Genomic DNA, 19,587 nt, shown 5'->3' with positions numbered 1-19,587 from the left:
GACTAGGATGCCTTTGCAGCTCAGGTACTCCCCAGACACCAAGGACCCTCCCAGTTGTAGTTGCACATTTGTGTGGACCACCTGGGTCCTGGGGCCTTTTGAGTTTTCGGCCCCCATGGGGAACATGGAACCATTTTAAATGAAGGGGGTAGATCACCTGATCCACTGTGAGTTTTAGCAAGATCAGGGAGACCCTTGCTACAGATGAGGAGACCAGGGTGGATACATGGAAGGGCCTGAGTCAAGGAGGGGGTGGAGGAGGAAATGAGATGATGAATATGACACCTCACAGGATGGCACAGGGGATTCCTCACTGCACAGCAATGCAGCCATGCTGCCCCTCCCACACCTTAGGCCCCAATTAGCTCAATTATTTTGCTTCTCCCCACGTCCCAGGGCATCCATGTCTGCAGGCCTGGCTCAGTGCCCTCCCACCCCGCTCCCTTCTCTGTCTGCATATTCCCCCGGCTTACTCATCCTGTAAGAGTCTGCTCTCCAATCACCTCTTCCAGGAAGTCTTCCAAGATCAGCCCCCCTGGTTGGCTCGGTACCTCCTCTGTGTTTCCCCAGGAATCCTCAGCCATTGCACGTGATGTCATGATCGAGAACTTCCATGTTAGAGTCCTGCTCTGGACCCAGCTCTGTGAAGGGAGCTGGCCAGCTGGCCAAAAACTGTTTCCAGAAACAGCCAATTCTCCAAGCCGCAACCCGGCATGATTGATATGCAGGAGTATTGCGCTGACTGATTCATGCACTCAGTAAATAGCCTAATTATTCAGGGTTGGCTTTTTCTTTTGCAAGTTTCAGTTCCCCGTTGAGCAGATCCCTTCCCACTGTTGTGCATTCCGGGCTGGATGTTTTCCTGAGCATTTGACAACCCACACTCCCAGTGCTTCCGCCATGATCCACAGCTTTTATTTCAACATGCGCTTTCCATTAAACCCAGGTTGCCGGCTTCTGGTCTTTTTTTGTGTGTGGACTTGAGGCCGCCCTGGCCTTCTAGGGGTTCTGCGTACCCCAGGCACACCATCATTCTGCCGGCCTCTGCACCTGTTCTCTGCCTCTGGGAGCAAACAGTCAAGGCAACCTGTCCTACACATGATTTAAGGCGCTTCTCTGACATCTGGGCAATTCGGCCACGCAGTGAGTTAATTCCCATGACGTCTTGGTGTGCATGAGGGTCTTGCCTCCTTAATGCTTTCACTGAGCCAGCCTGGCTGAATGAGCAGGGCAGAATAATGACCAGTGGCAAATTCTTTTTCTTCCAAACCCACAGCCTCGCCTTGTTCTAGAGCTGCAGGGCAGCCCAGGTCCATCTCCAACACGCTGCTCGGGGTTGTGTGTTTTCTATTCCAGCCTCAGAATAACTCTGCAGGATAATCAGGGCGGGATCAATCGCCCATTTCGCACTTGTAAACGTGGTAGCTCAGAGAGGCAAAGCGACTTGCCTAAGGACACACAGCTAAAAAGCAGTGGAGTCAGGGTTGGAACCGCACCAGCCTTCTCCTGTGGTCAGTGACCTTTCCATTTGTCCCAGTCCTTAGGGAAACTTGCCCTGGGCTCATGCCTTGCTCCCCTCCCAGCACACTGGCCTTAAGAGGGACTATAAAAACATGCCAAAGAAAGAATCCAAACTCAGGGTGGTGATTCCTGGGAAGACAAGTTTCCCTTTTAGGGCTCTCCAGACGCTGTGATGATTTGGAAAGGGGAAAAACATTCACTGCCCATTTCCTGTTCAGCAAAATACAATTGCCACATTTCCTGTTCAATGCTCCCGCCCACCCTCCCTCCGTGGACTCTGCCTCCTCATTTAGGGAGATGCCGCAGCAGAGCCGGGCTGGAAGGCACTGGGGGCCGAGCCAGCTTCAGGGAGGGCTGGCAGGTGGGTTGTCGGGAAACATGGACTCTGAGGAAGCGCACTCAGCTCCCGTTGCCCGTGACCCGGGCCGCCCGGCGCCTCCCGAGTGTGCCCATCTGACGAGCGGGACGCCGCGTGGGAGGAGAAGAAAGGTAAACACAGAAACTGGCCGCTGTCTGGGCCACAGAGGCACTCTGACTGCTTGAAAGGCCTCTGGCCTTGAGTCCTGGCCTCAGTCCCTGTGACCTTGGCCATGGTGCTCCAACTCGTAAGTCACAGCTTCCTGGGACCCACAGTACCTTCTGGCAGCGCGGCCATGCTTATGCAATGAGGCCAAGGCAGCGAACTGCTCTCACGTGCTGGGTGGTGTCCCCAGCTTGGGGCAGGTGGTGAGAGGTGGTGGGCACAGGTGGGCCACACAGGGGTGGGGGGCTTGGGGCAGATGGCTCCCACCTGCTCTTCTCTGCCCTCTGATGGGTGCAGACAGGGGAATAATGACCAGGGCTGGGAGTGAGGGAAGCCCAGGGGACCAGCACAGCCCGGAAGTCAGCAGGAATAACATCTGAGCTGAGACCCAGAAGATGAGTTGAAAGATGAAAGGCAATGGAGAATGGGCCTTTTGTCCAACATGTGATTCTGTTCCGTCAATGAATCCCGTTCAGTTCAAGCTCCTCTTACTGCAGAAAAATATTCTGGCTCCACACTTGCCAGCGTCCCTCTCTGTGGCCTATGAACCCTCCCTCTGGACTCAATCCAATCACCAGCATTTACCAAGCACCTCCTCTGTAGCAGGCTTGGTGCCTGGAAGCAAGACCCCTGCCCTCAAAAAGTAAGACCCACGCCCACTGTCCAGCCTCTGCTGCTGACCCCCAGGGGCACCTACCCCTGGACAGGTGAGGACCTTACCTGCTCTAACTCCTTTCTTCGGCAGACTATCCTATGAAGTGGCTGTATTATCATCGCCATTTCACAGATGAGAACACCGCATCAGAGAGCAGCTATGTAACTGGTCTGAGGTTACGCAGTCATAAGAGGCAGACTTGGGGGTCAGACAACGTTGAATCAAAGATAGAAAAGTAAAAATGAGGAGGTGGAACTTTCAGGGTGGCTTTCAGTGGGTCTTAGATATGAAAGTCTCCAGAAAGGAAGGTTTCAGCAGGGCATGGCTATATGGGCCAGGGCAAGAGAGACCTTGGCACGTAGCTTGGGCAACGGCCATTCTGCACGGCTGGGTCAGAGGGAGTAGAGGGAGAGAACAAAGTGAGTGAACAGCCTTTCTGAACGCTGGCTACGTGCACAAGTCCCTCAACGTCCTCAGCCAGCAACACATCCACAACAGCCTATGCAGCCGGTGCTACAATTTAGATCCCATTTTACAGCTGGGTAAGCTGAGGCTCAGAAAGGTCAAGACCCTGGAGAGACCCCACAGCTGAGTGGTGGAGCCATCAAGCATGGAGCCTGTGCTATAGGAGGCTGTCTAGGCGGGCAGAGCAGGAAGTCGGCTACCGAGGTCTGGCTTTCCCTTTCAAACGGTGTTTGATCCCTTCAGATCCCTAAACCTTGGACCTCATCTGTCACGTTTACCTGCTGTATCCCAGGAGCTTGTCAGGGCTTGGCGCCTAGAACTCACGGCTCTCCCCCCGCACCCCCAATCACCACACACACACACACACGACACATGATAAATCATGGAGAGAAAGTGCCTTCCAAGAGCACCTGGGTCCCCCTGACAAGTGGCCCACACTTTTCTGGCCAGCTTAGAATGGCAGCCCCTTTGCCAAGGGGCCCAGCCTTTGCCAAGGGGCCCAGATGTTTCTACTCCTGGTCCTGTCATGCCTGTGGCTGTCCATGGATGGGTCCATAGGGCAGGATTACCTGGAGGCAGATGCTTGGTTCTCCGGGTCAAGCCCTGTATCTGTCTGCAGGTCCTTGTCCCAAGGTGCTCACACTGGCCTGTAGATGGACAGCTCCAGCCTGGAACAGAGTGTGCGTGGTTGTGTGCGCATCTGTGTGGCCGCCAGCAGCGTCAGGGGGGAAGAGGCGGGGGGGGGGTAGAGGCAGTGTGGTACGGTGGGTGGCTGCATGGGGGCTGGAGCCGGACCATCTGGGCTCTGGTCCCCAACCCAGACAGCACCAGGGACTGCCCCATGCCTCTGTTTTCTCACCTGTAAAATCAAGATAAAACAGTACTGATCCAAGGATTCTATGGGAGAATACCCGGAAAGTGCTTAGAACAGACGCCTGGGCCATAGTGCTTAATAAGAACCAGCTGCTGCTGCTGCTGGCAGCTGAGTCTGCCTTTGCTTTTTGCTCCTATGTGAGTCAGAGACTGGCCGAATTCAGCTAAAATAATGGTGTCGTAGCTGCTAACAGCACCTGTGAAGGACAGTAGGTCTGAGTTTCACAGATCCTCTTGCAGCCGGACAAGGAGGGCAATGGTGTGCACAGAGGCAAACTGAGCTCCCTGGTCTGGCCACACCCCCCTGGACCGGACCTGGATGGGAGCCCCTCCTGCCGGCTGGCTCTGAGGAATCTGCATCCTTGATCTGGAAATCCTCCCCAGCAGAGGACGGTCCAGCTGCGTCCTGCGGGCCCCTGGCTGTGCGCCCGAGTGCCAGGTCTGACGTGCTTTGCTCTCCTTTCCCAGGACTGGTCCTGCTCGCTGGTCGTGGCCTCTCTCGTGGGCGCCTTCGGCTCCTCCTTCCTCTATGGGTACAACCTCTCAGCGGTGAACGCCCCCACTCCGGTGAGTGCCCGCGGCAGCGGGATGTGCCCAGCAGAGGGCGCTGCGGCAACGCGGAAAGCCGGGTGTTACCGCCCAGCCCGGGGTGGTACCCCATTCTGCAAACATTTGCAGACCGGTTCTGTGCCAGACCCTTGCTGGACACTGGGGTGAAGGGAGGGCCAAAGAGAGTGAGACCAGCCCCTGCCCTCGAGGGGGAGGTGGGAGATACAGAAATAGAGGATGATGACAATTCGTGAGGTCAGTTCCCTGCTCATGCAGGGTCCTGGGAGAGTGTAGAGAGGAGAGGGATCTTCGGAGGTCCCAGGGGCCAGATCCTAAGGGTCTTATTCCAGGGCAAGGAACACGAAATCTGAGGCTTACGGAGGGATCTTAGGCACAGAAACATTTCCCTGATCTGCTTTTTCTTTGTTTATGGCTTTTAATCACAGCTGGAGATCACTTGAATATCTGTTGGTTTAAGATCCATTGCTGGCTTTTGTTTTCTTCTGAAATCAGGTCATTAGGTGCAGTTCCCCAGGCCCTCCTAACACCACTCTGCTGGTTTGCCGATGAAGCTTTGGTTCTCACCCACCTAGGCTGTTAGGTTTAGATGCTACCCATTCCTGGGGGTGCTGGCTTCTGCTTGACCTACCTCCATCCCTGGGGTAAAGTGGATGGGTCGATGGTGGTATACAGGAAGTCTTCCTGGAGGAGGTGATGCCAGAGCTGCATCTTGAGCAAAAGCACTGAAGCCTGAGATATGAAACATTTGCAGAAATTTAGGTCTGATGCTGTTGGAGCCCAGGATGTATTTTGGACAGCATAAGGGCATGAGCTACAGAGGCAGACAGAAGCCAGGCTGTGGACCTTTGTGGGTGCTTTTAAGGCTTTTCCTTGTTTGGGGGCCCAGCATGCTGTGTGCAAAACATAGGGGGAAGCTGGACCAGTGGGTCACAAAGGGGCCCCAGGAGCCCTGGACTTTGCAGAAGTGCCTCAGGGATCCAGACTCCATCTGTACCAGAACAGCACTTTTTTTATTCTGTTAACTCTTTTACATTTTAGGGGCTCTGTAAATTCATTTGAAAAATTGATTCTGATACTAAAAACAGTTTGAAAACAAGCAGGTCTAGATGGCCTCTCCGAACGCTTGCATTAATCAATGGCTTTGATTTTGTCATTGTGATGTCATCCTGAGGTGGGATCCAATTTGTCCATATTTGTCTTTAAGAGGATTGGGAATATGCACTCTTGCTTCATCTTGGTAATCCAGCAGAGCCTCCGGCAGAGGGTGGAGAACCTTTACACTCATGGCTTATAATGCAAGGAGACGTGTAAAACTTGAACCTGGAATAGAATGATATGAGTAGAAAAGTAGTAGTTCAAGCAATGACTGTGGGAACACGAGGAAGGAGCAATCCTGTCATTCACTCATTCAAAAAATGTTTTTAATTAGTAAACTTTATACTTCAGAGCAGTTTTAGGTTCTCAGCAAAATTGAGTGGAAAGCACAGAATTCCCATATACCCCCTGCCTCCACTCCCCCACTGTTAACATCCTGCACCAGAGCAGTACCTTTGTTATAACTGATGAACCCACCTTGACACATCATTATCACCCAACGCCCACAGTTTATATTAAGTTTCACTCCTTGTGCTGTACTTTCTATACATTTTGACACACGTGTGATGACTTGTACCCACCACTATAGTATCTTACAAAATATCTTCACTGCCCTAAACATTCTCTGTGCTCTGCCTGTTCATTCCTCCCATCCTCACCCTGGCAACCACTGATCCTTTTACTGTCTCTGTACAGGCACATCTTGCTTTATTCCCTTTGCTGTATTGCAGATATTGTATATTTTACAGATTGAAGGTTTCCCTTTCCAGAGTGTCATATCGTTGGACTCATACAGTGTATAATTTTTCAGGTTGGCTTCTTCCACGTAGTAATATGTATTTAAAATTCCTCCGTGTCTTTTCATGGCTTGAAAGCTCATTTGTTTGTTTGTTTGTTTGTTTGTTTGTTTTGCGGTACGCGGGCCTCTCACTGTTGCGGCCTCTTCCGTTGCGGAGCACAGGCTCCGGACGCGCAGGCTCAGCACGCGCAGGCTCAGCGGCCATGGCTCACAGGCCCAGCCGCTCCGCGGCATGTGGGATCTTCCCGGACCGGGGCACGAACCCGTGTCCCCTGCATCAGCAGGCGGACTCCCAACCACTGCGCCACCAGGGAAGCCCGCTCATTTGTTTTTGATTCTGAATAATATTCCATGGTCTGGCTGTACCTCAGTTTATTTATCCATTCACCTACTGAAGGACATCTTAATTGTATCCAAGTTTTGGCAATTATGAATAAAGCTGCTATAAACATCCATGTACAGTTTTTTGTATGGACATAAGTGTTGAATTCATTTGGGTAAATACCAAGAAGCATGATTTCTGGATTGTATGGGGAAAGTATGTTTAGTTTCATAAGAAATTGACAAAATGTCTTCCTAAAGTGGCTGTGCCGTCTTGCATTCCCACCAGCAGTGAATGAGAGTTCCTGTTGCTCCACATTCTCGCCAATATTTACTGTTGTTAGTGTTTTGGATTGGATATTCTAATAGGTTTGTAGTGGTATCTCATTGTTTAATTTGCATTTCCTCAATGATATATGACGTAGAATGTCTTCTCATATCCTTCTTTGCCGTTTGTATATCTTCTTTGGTGAGGTGTCTGTTTGGGTCCTTGGCCCATTTTTAAATCAGATTTGTTTGTGTTATTCTTGAGTTTTAAGAGTTCTTTATATATTTTGGGTAATAGATCTTTATCAGGTGTGTCTTTTGCAAATATTTTCTCCCAGTCTGTGGCTTTTTTTCTCATTCTCTTGACATCTTTTGCAGAGCATTAACTTGTAATGAAGTCCTGATTATAAATTATTACTTTCATGAATCACACATTTAGTGTTTTATCTAAAAAGTCATCACCATACCCAAGGTCGTCTAGATTTTTCTCCTATGTTAAAAATTTTAGGAGTTTTATAGTTTTGCATTTTACATTTAGGCCTTTGATCCATTTTGAGTTAACTTTTATGAAGGGTGTAGGATCTATGCCTAGCTTCTTTCTTTTTCCCCTTTTTTGCATGTGGATGTCTATTGTTCCAGTGCCATTTGATGAAGACTATCTTTGCTCCATTATATTGCCTTTGCTCCTTTGTTAACGATCAGTTGACTATATGTGGGTCCATTTCTGAACTCTCTTCTGTTCCACGGATCTGTTACTCTTCTTTTACCAATACCACACTGTCTCGATTACCGTACTTTATAGTAAAGTCTTGAAGTAGGGTAACATCAGACCCTACTTTGTTCTCCTTCAATGTTGAGTTGGCCATTCTGGGTCTTTTGTGTCTCCATATAAACTTTAAAATCAGTTTGTTGGTATCCGCAAAATAACTTGCTGGGCTTTTGACTTGTATCATGTTGAATAGATCAAGTTGGGAAACTGATATCTTGACAATATTGAATCTTCCTGTTTAAGAACATGGAATATCTCTCCATGTACTCAGTGAAATATTTTCTCCCAAGGACAGGCCTCGTGAAGAAGAACAGAATGCTCTGATATAGTTCAGAATGGTTCCTGTTCCCCTCCCCTGCTGGAAGCATAAGGGGACTTTTCTGACAGTCCCTGTGAGAATCTGGTAGAGCCCCTGGAGGTGAAACTCACCAAAGGGGGACGGATATGACTGGGTGCCGAGAGATACTCTCAGACTTGTCCACGCTGAGCCTTCAGCAATTCATTGATTACAGTTCAGGTTTTCCTGCCCTGGCACTGGTGTGCTGCTGTGCATTTTTGCTCTGGTTAAGTTGTGATTCTCTGTATCTACCTGTTTCTCCAGTTTGGGGAGATGCCCAGCAGTGAGAGATGTGTGGGGTAGAGATGGGAACACAGGCCGGTGGAAGGGCTTTATGTTATCCCGGGCTTGAGAGAGAGCGGCAGGCTTCCTGGGAATGGTGCAGAAAGGGAGTGGCCCGATTGTGGGGTCCAAAGGGCTGGAGGAGGAGGAGGCTGGGAAGGAGGGCAGGGCCAGCTCAAGGAGGATCACAGGCGCCGGAACAGGAGCCCGAGTCAGCGCCACCCAGCCTGCGAGCACTGGAGGCGGGCTGGGGGCCATGGCTCAGCCTGGGAGCCCCTCCCAGGGCGGAAGCTGCCTAGAGCTGGAGGAGCTGGAAGAGCTGGAGCCGGGCAGGCCTGCACGGGGACCCCAGCTCCCCTGGGAGCCCCAGATCCTGACAGGTGGTGACAATCCCCTGGCAGAGTGGCCAGGAGGATGGAAGGGGGCCCGAGGCTGGAGGGGCTCAGCTTGTGGCCAGCGATCACTCAGAAACCTCTTCCCTTTGCTGTGGGCCTAGGTGTGGGCAAGCGAGGCAGCCCCAGGGTCCAGGAGACCAGTATGGGAGCAGAGAGCCCAGGGAGCCGGGTCTAACGCAGGTGGGAAGGGCCCACGCCTGGTGGTGGGTTTCTGTGTCGGCGTCAGACTTCACCGGGGCTCTGGCCTCTCGGAAGGAGAAAGAAACTCTCAGACCCAGGAGATGCAGATGCTGGGGTCTGGGGGTGACGGTCCACAGACATGGTGAGCAGAGGCTGCCGCTGGAGGTGCTGATGAAAATAAGTCACAGCGAGGACACCTACCCAGCAGAAGGGATGCTGGTTTAGTGATGACACTGGGTCCGGAGGCCCCTGCCCACCAGCTTCGCCTCTTGAGTAGTGGGATAACCGGGTCCAAGGTGGGGGTCAGAGGAGCAGAGGGACTGCAGGCCAAGGCCATCCACCCTCAGGCGAGAAGGAATTTCACCACGTGAACAATCCAGGCAGTAGCTGGCGCCACCTGGCCGCCACCCGGCTGCATCTCACAAGCATTCCGTGTTTCTCTCGGCTCAGATATTTGGAAACTTTCTGGAAAGCTGATGATGAAAATAATGCCCACTGTGGCACCGACCGTGCTGCCCCATGAGGGACGGTATCAGATTTCATCCTCATTACAGTCCCCAAGGGAGCCAGGACTAACCCCCGTTATAGATGAGGAAACTGAGGCCCATGGAGGTTAATGTGTCTGCATTCCTGGTGTGTGGGGGGGGAGCCCTTAGCCCTCACTCTTAATATACTCACTTGTTTCTCTTCAACACAGTTACCCTAAATGACTGTAGGTCCTGTCCACCCTGCTTTCAGAGAGCCCCCCCCGAGTCTGACTACCTATCATGCCCCATTTGGAAGAGGACACCCAGGTACCTCGGGCATCCACACATGGCCCTTCCCCAACTTTGGCCAATGGGATGTGAGCAGAAGTGAGTATAAGACACTGGAGGCCTGACCCGTGAGGACATTCCAGGTCTCCAGCCTGGCCTGCCGTTGAGTCCTCTACCTGGTTTTCCTGTTTCCACTCTGGCTCCTCTAGCTTATTCTCCACCCAGGGCCAGAGGGACCCTTTACAAATTAAGGCAGATCAAATTGTGCTTCTGTTCAAAACCTCCATGGCTGCCCATCACACCTGGAAAACAGCCCAGAAGACCGCTGTGGCCCCAAGCCCAGGGGGCCTGGCGGCTGGTGACCACTCTGCTCTCATCACCAGCACTTTCCCCCTTGCTCCTTCTTTTGCCCCCACAAGACGCCCCTCCCCCACTGATGCTCCTCAAAAATACCCACACTTGGGCACCCCAGGGCCTTTGCACTTGCTTTTCCCTCTGCCTGGAGCGCTCTTTCCCAGATGTGCCCAGATAGTCCTATGCTCTCTCCTTCAATTACCTCTGGTTCCTCCTCAAATGTCCCTTCCTCAGAGATGTCTCCCCCGACCAGCCTATCCCAGCAGCACCTCTCTATCACTCTCTAGCCCCTCCCCCTAATTTACTTCTCTTTACAGAATATAACACCACCTGAGATACTATATATTTATTTGATTCTTGTCCATTCTTCCCCCATTTTCGAAAGTAAGCCCCATGAAGACATGGACTTCATGGTTTTCTTGCTTCTCTAGTGCCAGCACCTAGAACGGGGTCTGGCACACAGTAAGCATTTATAATAAATATTTGCTGAGTGAGTAAATGGATAAATTTAAGATTTTTTTAAAGTTCTTTGTGTGAAAATTCAGTTCCAAGGCAAGTGCCCTAGGCTTCCTCACCCCCCAGCCAAACTGCCAGATGTGAGTCTGCCCTTCGTGAAAATTCTAGTGATGCCTCTGCTGCATTCACACGGACAGGGACCTGACCCAGGTCTGCCGAACTCGAAGGTGTACCCTTTTTCTGCTCTACTAAGTTGATCTGCTAGAGCTTTTGCAGGTTTTTGGCTTTGCAGGCCATAAGACCTTTGTCCCAACTACTCAAGTCTATCTCTGTAGTGAGAAAGCTGCCATAGGCGATATGTAAATGAATGGGCAAGGCTGTGTTCCAATAAAACTTTATTTACAAAGACAGGCAGTGGGCCAGATTTAGCCCAGTGATCCATGTTTGCTAATTTCTGTGCTGAAGGTTCCATGAAAGTGGTGAGGCCCCTGTGGACGCCTGCTGTCATTAGGACCTCCTGGCAGAGAGCTGGCTGGCTTTCTGAACAATCAATCCATGAGTGGTGAATTTTCCTACAGATGTTATATTCCTAATATTTTTCTCTCTTTTGTCCATTTATTGCTGCATGTCTAAACCTTTATCTTTTCTGTTTCCAATGACTAATTCTAATTGGCATAGTTCTATCTATCGATCTATCATCTATCTATCTAATCTGTCCATCTACTTACTTCTCTATTTATCAATTTATCCAGCTCTTTTTTTATATCTTTATTGGAGTATAATTGCTTTACAATGTTGTGTTAGTTTCTGTTGTACAATAAAGTGAACCAGCTGTATGTATACATATATCCCCATATCCCCTCCCTCTTGAGCCTCCCTCCCACCCTCCCTATCCCACCCCTCTAGGTGGTCACAAAGCACTGAGCTGATCTCCCTGTGGGATGCAGCTGCTTCCCACTAGCTATCTATTTTACATTTGGTAGTGTATATATGTCAGTGCCACTCTCTCACTTCGTCCCAGCTTACCTTCCCCTCCTGTGTCCTCAAGTCCGTTCTCTACATCTGCGTCTTTATTCCTGCCCTGCCCCTGGGTTCATCGGTACCGTTTTTTTTTTAGATTCTATCAATCTATCCATCCATCTACTTATCTATCATCTTCTATCTACTTACCTATCTTATTTATCTATTTACCTATCTATTTAAAGCATTCTGAGCCCTTGTAAAGGCTATGAAAAATCTAGAGCTAATCTACATACCCATCAAATGAAACGTGATAATTGCTGAATTTTCAAGCAGTCATGTATGCAGGCTAAAGGGGCTCCTCTGAAACCTGTCAAATGGCCTCACATTTAAGCCATTTGAAGCCTTGACTTTTAGTAGGAGAATGCTTCTTGCCTGGGATCTGTTCCATCAGCGCTGCTACGATAATCCAGAGCTGCCTGAGGGCTCCCTGGGTCTGGATCTCACCTGAGAGGCCGATGAGGGCTGGAAGGAGACATCAGAGTCTTATTCCCAGGGCTGTTGTCTGGGAGCCAAGGTGGGTGCCCGTCCTCGGGCAGGCAGGGCTGATGTGGCTTGGGTGAGGTGATGTGTCAGCCTAGAGCACAAATCAAAATTCCTCTTGCTCATGAGTGATGTCTGGAGAGCCTACAGGAAGATTCTGGAAGCAGTATTCTAAAGAAATGAAAGGTCCAAGCCTGAGTGGAAGCTATGGAGCCCAGACTCCCGTCCAAAGGGGTCCCACAGAGACAAGGATGGGCCCAAACGGGATGGGGCTCGGGTGGAATCAATCATGAGGAGTGTGGGTGGGGAGTGGTGGGCCTGGATGCATTCCTGCTGAGACCTGTGCAGTGCTTGGGGCTGCAGGATGAGCTACGGCCACATAGCCAGGGCCTGAGGCAGCCGCCAGCCTCAAGCAGGGTGACCACTGGGGCAGACATTAAGAAGAGCCACCCATGGGGCTTCCCTGGTGGCGCAGTGGTTGAGAGTCCACCTGCCGATGCAGGAGACGCGGGTTCGTGCCCCGGTCCAGGAGGATCCCACATGCCGCGGAGCGGCTGGGCCCATGAGCCATGGCCGCTGAGCCTGTGCTTCCGGAGCCTGTGCTCTGCAACGGGAGAGGCCACAACAGTGAGAGGCCCGCGTACCACAGGAAAAAAAAAAAAAGAAGAGTCACCCAGAAGGACCAAAGTTGAGCTAAATGAGTGTGTTGAATAGGAGGCCTAAGTGAAAACAGAAATTAGCTAGTAAACAGGCAATGCTATGGCTGGGAGGACAGACAGGAAGGTGGCTGGGAGGGAGAGTTTACAGCTGATTCCAAAAATAGAGAGGGAACACCTAGAGCCCGTTTGCCCAGTCCTGGCCCACAGTTCAGGCAAGTGCTTTGAGGTTTAGCAAAAGGACAGCGGATGGGATTCTATAGGTCAAAGTGTCCTTGCAGACAATGCTGGTCATTGCTTCCCTGGCACCCAGCAGACTGCCTGGAACAAAGGTTTGTGATGCCTTCAGATGCTGACTGCCCAGAGGTAGGCCAAGTTCACGGGCTAAGGGCACAGTCTTCTAAGGACTGCTCTCACTTCAGACAGCAGCTGCAAGCTCGGGGATCCCAGGGCTGCCCACAACTCTGACCAGCTGGTTACAGATTTGGGGAGCACCCACTAGCCCCTCAGGCTCAATAATTCGCTAGAAAAACTCAAAAATCTCAGGAAAGCACTACGCTAACAATTACAGTTTTATTATTGCCAAAAGGATACAAATCAGAAGCAGACAAAAGAAGAGACACTTAGAGTGAGGGCATTCCAAACATGAAACTTCTGGAGTTCTCTCCCCTTGACATCCAGACACATCACCCTCCCAGCACCTCGATGTATAACAACACACAGAGTACTGTCCACCAGGGAAGCTCGCCATGCTTCCATGTCTGGAGTTTTTGTTGACGCTTCATTACCCAGGCATGACTGATCAAATCGATCTCCAGCCCCCTCCCCTCCTTGGAGGTAGGGCTGGTACCACCTGGCTTGAAGCTCTCCCCCGCACTGCCAACCACATGGTTGCTATCTCCAGCATGGCCAGCCCCCAAACTGGGTTATCTCACTTGCATAAACCATCAGGTCCGAGAGCCCCCCTGTGGATAACAAAGACACTCGTATCATCAACATTTCCTATCCAGGAAATCCCAAGGGTTTAGAGGCTACTATTCAAGAACCAGGAAGAAATGTTACAGAACCAGACTCGGGTCTGCTCACCTGCACACAGTAAAGCCAATCTACTGACACTGGGTTGTGAGGAAGGAAACTAGCATTTATTGCAGGGCGCCCAGCAAAGAGTCCCGGGAAACTAGTGCTCAAAACACTGGAACTCCCCGATGGATTTCAGGAAAGCATTTTTTTTTTTTTTTTTTTTTTTTTGCGGTACGCGGGTCTCTTAGCGCTGTGGCCTCTCCCGTTGCGGAGCAGAGGCTCCGGACGCGCAGGCTCAGTGGCCATGGCCCACGGGCCCCGCCGCTCCGCGGCACATGGGATCCTCCCGGACCGGGGCACGAACCCGCGTCCCCTGCATCTGCAGGCGGACTCTCAACCACTGCGCCACCAGGGAAACCTTAGGTTCAGGGTTTTTATAGGAGGTCGGTCACAGAGGCACCTCCTCTTGGCATGTGTACAATTCCTGACTCCGGAAAAGAGGCGCAAACCACACTGTTGGCACAACTTAGGCCCTACAAACCCCTCTTCTCAGTTCTGGGAATGGTGGGGTCCCTCCCCAAATCCAAGGTCCCTGCTGCCAGCCCGGGGCCCATCTTGCAAGCAGACCTTTCAGAGGCTAGAAGTCTCTGGCCAGACACGTTCACTTTTTCTGCATAGGAGGCCTCAGCTGTGCTACTCGGGTGACATTAGGTGCCACTGCTGGGCTTATGGAATTTTGTCTTGTGTGGTCCTTACTTCAAAGAGCCTGGTCTGGTGGTGGGCACTTTTGTAAGGACTTCTGTACTGTTTTCCTCCCTGTGCCAGTGTGTTCAGTGGTGCGGACTGTCTCTCCAAATCCCTAAGGAGTTACGGGCATGACCTGTTCTTTTATGCAATGCTGTGTACACTCTGGTCCATCCACAGAAGGGTTCTATTTATGCGTATTATTATAGCACTCCTGAGAAAAACTTGAGATGGGTTCTTGACAGGCTCTGCGAATCAGTAAGGAACATTAACATTGTAAAACAGCCTACAAGGTAATGTGCCTCCCATTGTCTGGCAATTTCCTGTCATCCTTTGGAGGTGTTCAGTCCTCCTGGCTGGGAATTGCATGGTTCAATTTGGTGCCAGAAGCTTGGCCCCCGTGTTGTTGGCTGGGGAGATAGTGGTCAATTACTCATGGCTTCATAGACCTGAGAAATAAACAAGTCTAACAAGACTAGGACTCTTATGTCACGAGATAGAAATAATGATATGAACATCACCACCAGCCACCCCAGCTTCTGATTTGTATTGTGTGCTTCTTGTGGACCCAGCGCCGTCCTTTGTGTTCATCCTCACATTAAATCCTCACGGTAACTCTTTAGGGAGGAAAATGATTTCACAGCGGAGGGGCCTGAAGCACAGAGAGGTTGAGTAACTTACTCAAGGTCACCCAGCAGAAAAGAAGCCGAGCTAAGAGTTGAATAAAGTGGATTCCAGGGTCCTTAACCACTGGAAACCCGGCCCTCAGAGGCAGAACCACTTGCTGGAGGTCACAGGACTCAGCAGTGCAAGCAAGTCTTGACCCCAAGATTCTCAGCTCTTTGTTGGGTCTCCTTTCCTTTAATCACGTGGCCTCTATGACTTTCTTTGCAGTTTGGACTCTAATCACTACTAGTCATAATATAAATTCTCCTTGATGAGTTCATCAAACATTTCTATTAGACTCATCACGTCTTATCAATCCAGGAGCCTCCTGCCTGGCCCAGCCGCCTCCAGGAGAAACTTTCTGAAATAGCCTCACACTGCACCTACAGTGAATGTTCTAACACACAAAGCAGAACTCGATTCCATGAACAAATCCTCCAATCGCTCCTCAACGGCCACAGGATGAAGTGCGGACTCCTTAGCCTGGCAGTCAAGTTCCGACCAGCCCCTGCCTTGTTCTCCAAACTTTCTCCAGCTGCTGGGCCACCCTCCAACCCCACTGACTCATTTATCGCTTCTCTATGTCATCATCTATGCCATCAGCTTCTCCACCTTTGAGAATTTTTGTCTACCGTCATCCGACCCAAGCCTACCCACCACCCCCCTGACCCCGCCTTTCTTGCGTACCTGATCTGCGTGGCCTGGCTGAGTGGCTGCAGCCCTTCTCAGCTTCCCAACGCCCCAGCTCTTTCCACTCCATGTTGTAAGTGCATGCTTATTCGGCTCTTGTCATTGAGCTCCTTGAAGGCAGGGACTGCAGAACTCGTCTCTAGAAGACAGGGTGGGAACCCAGGCCCCTGGTGGTAAGGAAGTAGGTGTGTAAATCCAGATAGAAAGACACAAGAATGGGTGTCTCGGAAGTAGGCCCAATGGAAGTGTAAAATGTGGACTCCATGAACGAGATGGCCCAAAGTGGGCCTAGAGATTAGCTAGCACACTCATCTTCAAACTATATTTTATTGCAGAACATTTGTTTCAAATGGAGACTTACAATTTCCCCCAAATATAAAAGGAAACTTCTAGTCGAAGGCCCCTGGCTCCAAACCTACCCACCCTTCATGACTTTGCCCTAAATCTTCCCTCTTTCCTAAAGCCTCATGTCATGGTCATGGTCATGGGCTTGGGGGTCATTGTGTTTGAGTAAACCAGCTGCTATAACAAGCAGCCCCTAAATCTCAGTGGCCGAACACAATGAGGGTTTATTTCTCATCCACGTCACCACCCAAAGCAGGTGAGCAGGGCCGCTCTGCTCCATGCAGCCACACAGGGGCCCAGGCTTCTTCTGCTGAGTGCCTTCCCCCGTTCCTCAGGGCTTCAGAGGTTTCTGCTGGGCTCTCTGTGAACGACTAGCCTGCAGGGAAAGGGAGTGGGTGAGGAGAAGGCACACGAACCCTTAATCCTCGATGGAGGTGACACACCTACTCACACACTTTTGGTGAGCAGTAGTCCTATGACCCTCCCTTCCCCCCAGATGCAAGGGACTGAGGAGTGTGACATGGCAGTGCGGCCAGGAAGAGGAGGCTCCGAAGCCAGGGCACAGACGCTGTGAGCGTGAGTGGGGTGTGCAGTCCCACTGGATTTCTGTGTAGCTTTCAGATGCATGGCTCAACTCCAGAGTTCTTGGCTCTCATGAAACGTCACAGGATGTCTGCAAGGCTGAGCCGAGGGAAGTATGCAGATGTCCAGTACATACTTAGCAGTCAACCAATGTTGATTCCACGTCCCCGCTTCTCCCCTAATTCAGTCTCTCCACATGCGGCTGGGGTATTGATGTGATCATCTTTATGTTTTCCATACTAAGAATGGGAATAGAATCGTGGTTAAGAGATGGGTTCTGGAGTCCAGCTGCCTGAGTTTGAGTCCTGACCCTGCCTCGTGCCCATGGTGGGACCTTGGGAAAGCCCTGTGGCTTCAGATTCCTCAGCTGCCCGAGAGAGAACTCAGAACACACTGCCTGGCTCATAGGGTTGCAGAGGGAATGAGTTCACATGTGTCCAGTTCTTAAAATAGTGTGTGACACGTGGTGAATATGATGTATGGGTTACCTATTTTTATTATTATATGGTGACCGGCCCATAGCAGAAATTCAATTTAAGACACAAACATTTCTTTCAGCCTCCACTCTGTACAAGGCACTACAAGTCAGTGCTGACATATACCAGCTCCGTGAATCTCCAACCCAGTGAATGAATCCTGCAGTGAATTAGCTTACCAACCCCCAACACCCGGCTTCTGCTCTCAGATATACTTTTGGGCTGCCTTTCATCTAGGCCTTTGCTAAATTCACACCCAAAGACAAACATTTCATCACTAAAGCCATCGCTCTGAAACCAGCTTTTGGGGACTGTTGGAGACGTGTTTCCTCAGGGGGCTACTCTTCCAGGCTTCTCCAGCCCTCTGCAGATGCTTGTGTTGTCCAGTTTCCCCAAATTGAAATAAGAAGTCTCTGCAGAGACTCCCAAAGCAGCGCCTAGCAGCATGTGATATGAAAGCTGCCTCCTTCCCCACCAGGCTCCTGAATGACTGGAAAGGAAAAGAGAACATTTCCTCCCAAACAGCGTCCTTTTAGTTTCTGTACATTAACTCAGGAAACTGGTCATTGCTGCAGGCGTGGGAATAAAAGGCTCTCTAGAGCAGGTATCAGCAAGACTGCTCCCAATGAAGCTGCAGTTGCTTGAATCCATGCGGGATGGCAGTAGGGACCAAGTGACATCCAAGAATGAACTTCAACGCATGGGGGTCTGCTGATTATTGGGCAGGAGGCCTGGGAAGTCCAGGATACTCACTCCAGATTCTCTGGAGGGTCTGGACCCTGTAAGTAGCCCTCGGGGCATCCTGTACCCGCCTGCCTACCTGTGGCTCATCTATCCCTCTGGCTTAGCGCTAACCATGCTGTTTCCCGCCCTATTGTATGCTCCTTGAGGGGTGTCCTCCTTACACTCTCCGGGACCTGACAGGGAGTCTAGCCCATAACAGGGCCCTAACCAATACGGATCTTTAAGTCAATAAATGTCCTGTTGGATTTAGCTGCCCTGTTTTCACACCTTTGTCATGAAATGGGTTGTCACTGGTAGGTTGCTGTGTTCAGGCTCTGAAGCCAGGCAGATTTTGCATAAATCCTCCTCTACCACTTACTGACCCCGTGGCCGTGGGTAAGTTACCTTACTCTTGGCTCCCTCCTCTGTAAACGGGGTGTCTACCGCTAGGGTTGTGAGGATGAAATGGGATTATTTATGTGTTTTGGTAGAGTTTCAGGAGTTGGACGCAACAACGTTTGTCTGATTGAAGCTAAAAAAGACGTTGTTGAAAAAATAGTGAGCAGCTCGCAAGATTGGTGGGAGGACTGGCGAGACAGGCCTAAAAGCTCTGCAGCCGGATCCCAGAGCTGGTCCTGGGGGGCTGTCCTGTGGCCATCACTGCCGCTCCTGCACAGCTAGCAAAGGACACTGCCACCGCTGCTGCCCCAAACCCAATCCTCCTGGCAGGCCCTTGCTGCCAAAGAGTTCTCAGTCCCGCTTCTTGGCCTCCCGCGCTTCATGCGAAGCCAGGCCTCTGATTGGCCAAACCTTAGTCACATGACCACTCCCTAGCTGCAGGGGATGCCGGGAAGAGCATGTGTGTCTGACAATTTCAACCTCTATTGAGGTTGAAAGATGAGCAGGCTCTGTTTCCCGCAGGGCTCAGAAAAGGAAGCAAGTTCTCCCAAATTAGAAGGGGGCTTCTGATGCTGGGCAGCCAGGAGGATGACAGATGGCCACTGGAGTACTTGAAAACTAAGGTTCAATGTTCATGTCCAGGCACTGGCAGGGAGCACAGTACCCACTCAGAGAAGCTGGGCGTGGCAACTTGATGAGGGTCCCCGGTGGTGGGCTGTTATGGGAGCCCCAGGGAGAGGGATGATGGCTTGGGCTGGGTTCAGTGACGAAAGAAGTGAGAAGTATTTTGAAGGTAAGGCAGTGTATTAATTTGCAAGGGAGGCCAGAACAAAGTACCGCAGACTTGGGGGCTTAAACACCAGGAATTTATTCTCTCACGGTCCTGGAGTCTAGAAGTCCAAGATCGAGGTTTCAGCAGGGTCAGTTCCTTCTAAGACCTGTGAAAGAAGGACTGTTCCAGGCCTCTCTCCTTGGCTTGTAGATGGCCATCTTCTCCTTGTGTCTCTTCACATCTTCTTCCCTCTTTGCACGTCTCTGTGTCCAAACGTATCATTTTTATAAGTACATTTTAACTTGATTACCTCTGTAAGACCCTATCTCCAAACAGGTCACCTTCTGAGGTGCTGGAGGCTTGGACTTCAACATATGAATTGTTGGGGGTGATA

At 50.9% G+C, this 19,587-nt stretch overlaps 1 protein-coding gene across 1 annotated transcript in view; it reads left to right on the top strand.

The window, feature by feature from the left end:
• The first annotated feature begins 1,789 nt into the window (after window positions 1-1,789).
• Window positions 1,790-19,587, top strand: part of SLC2A9 (solute carrier family 2 member 9) — a 179,467-nt gene continuing 161,669 nt past the window's right edge. The window contains exons 1-2 of the mRNA XM_067735514.1: window positions 1,790-2,010; window positions 4,506-4,604. Of these exons, the coding sequence (XP_067591615.1) occupies window positions 1,819-2,010; window positions 4,506-4,604 (291 nt within the window). The 5' untranslated portion in view covers window positions 1,790-1,818. The remainder of the gene's footprint in view (window positions 2,011-4,505; window positions 4,605-19,587) is intronic.

Source organism: Pseudorca crassidens, chromosome 4, assembly GCF_039906515.1.
Source record: "Pseudorca crassidens isolate mPseCra1 chromosome 4, mPseCra1.hap1, whole genome shotgun sequence".
NCBI classification, from domain to species: Eukaryota; Metazoa; Chordata; class Mammalia; order Artiodactyla; family Delphinidae; genus Pseudorca; species Pseudorca crassidens.
This window is presented reverse-complemented; position numbering and strand designations above follow the sequence as displayed.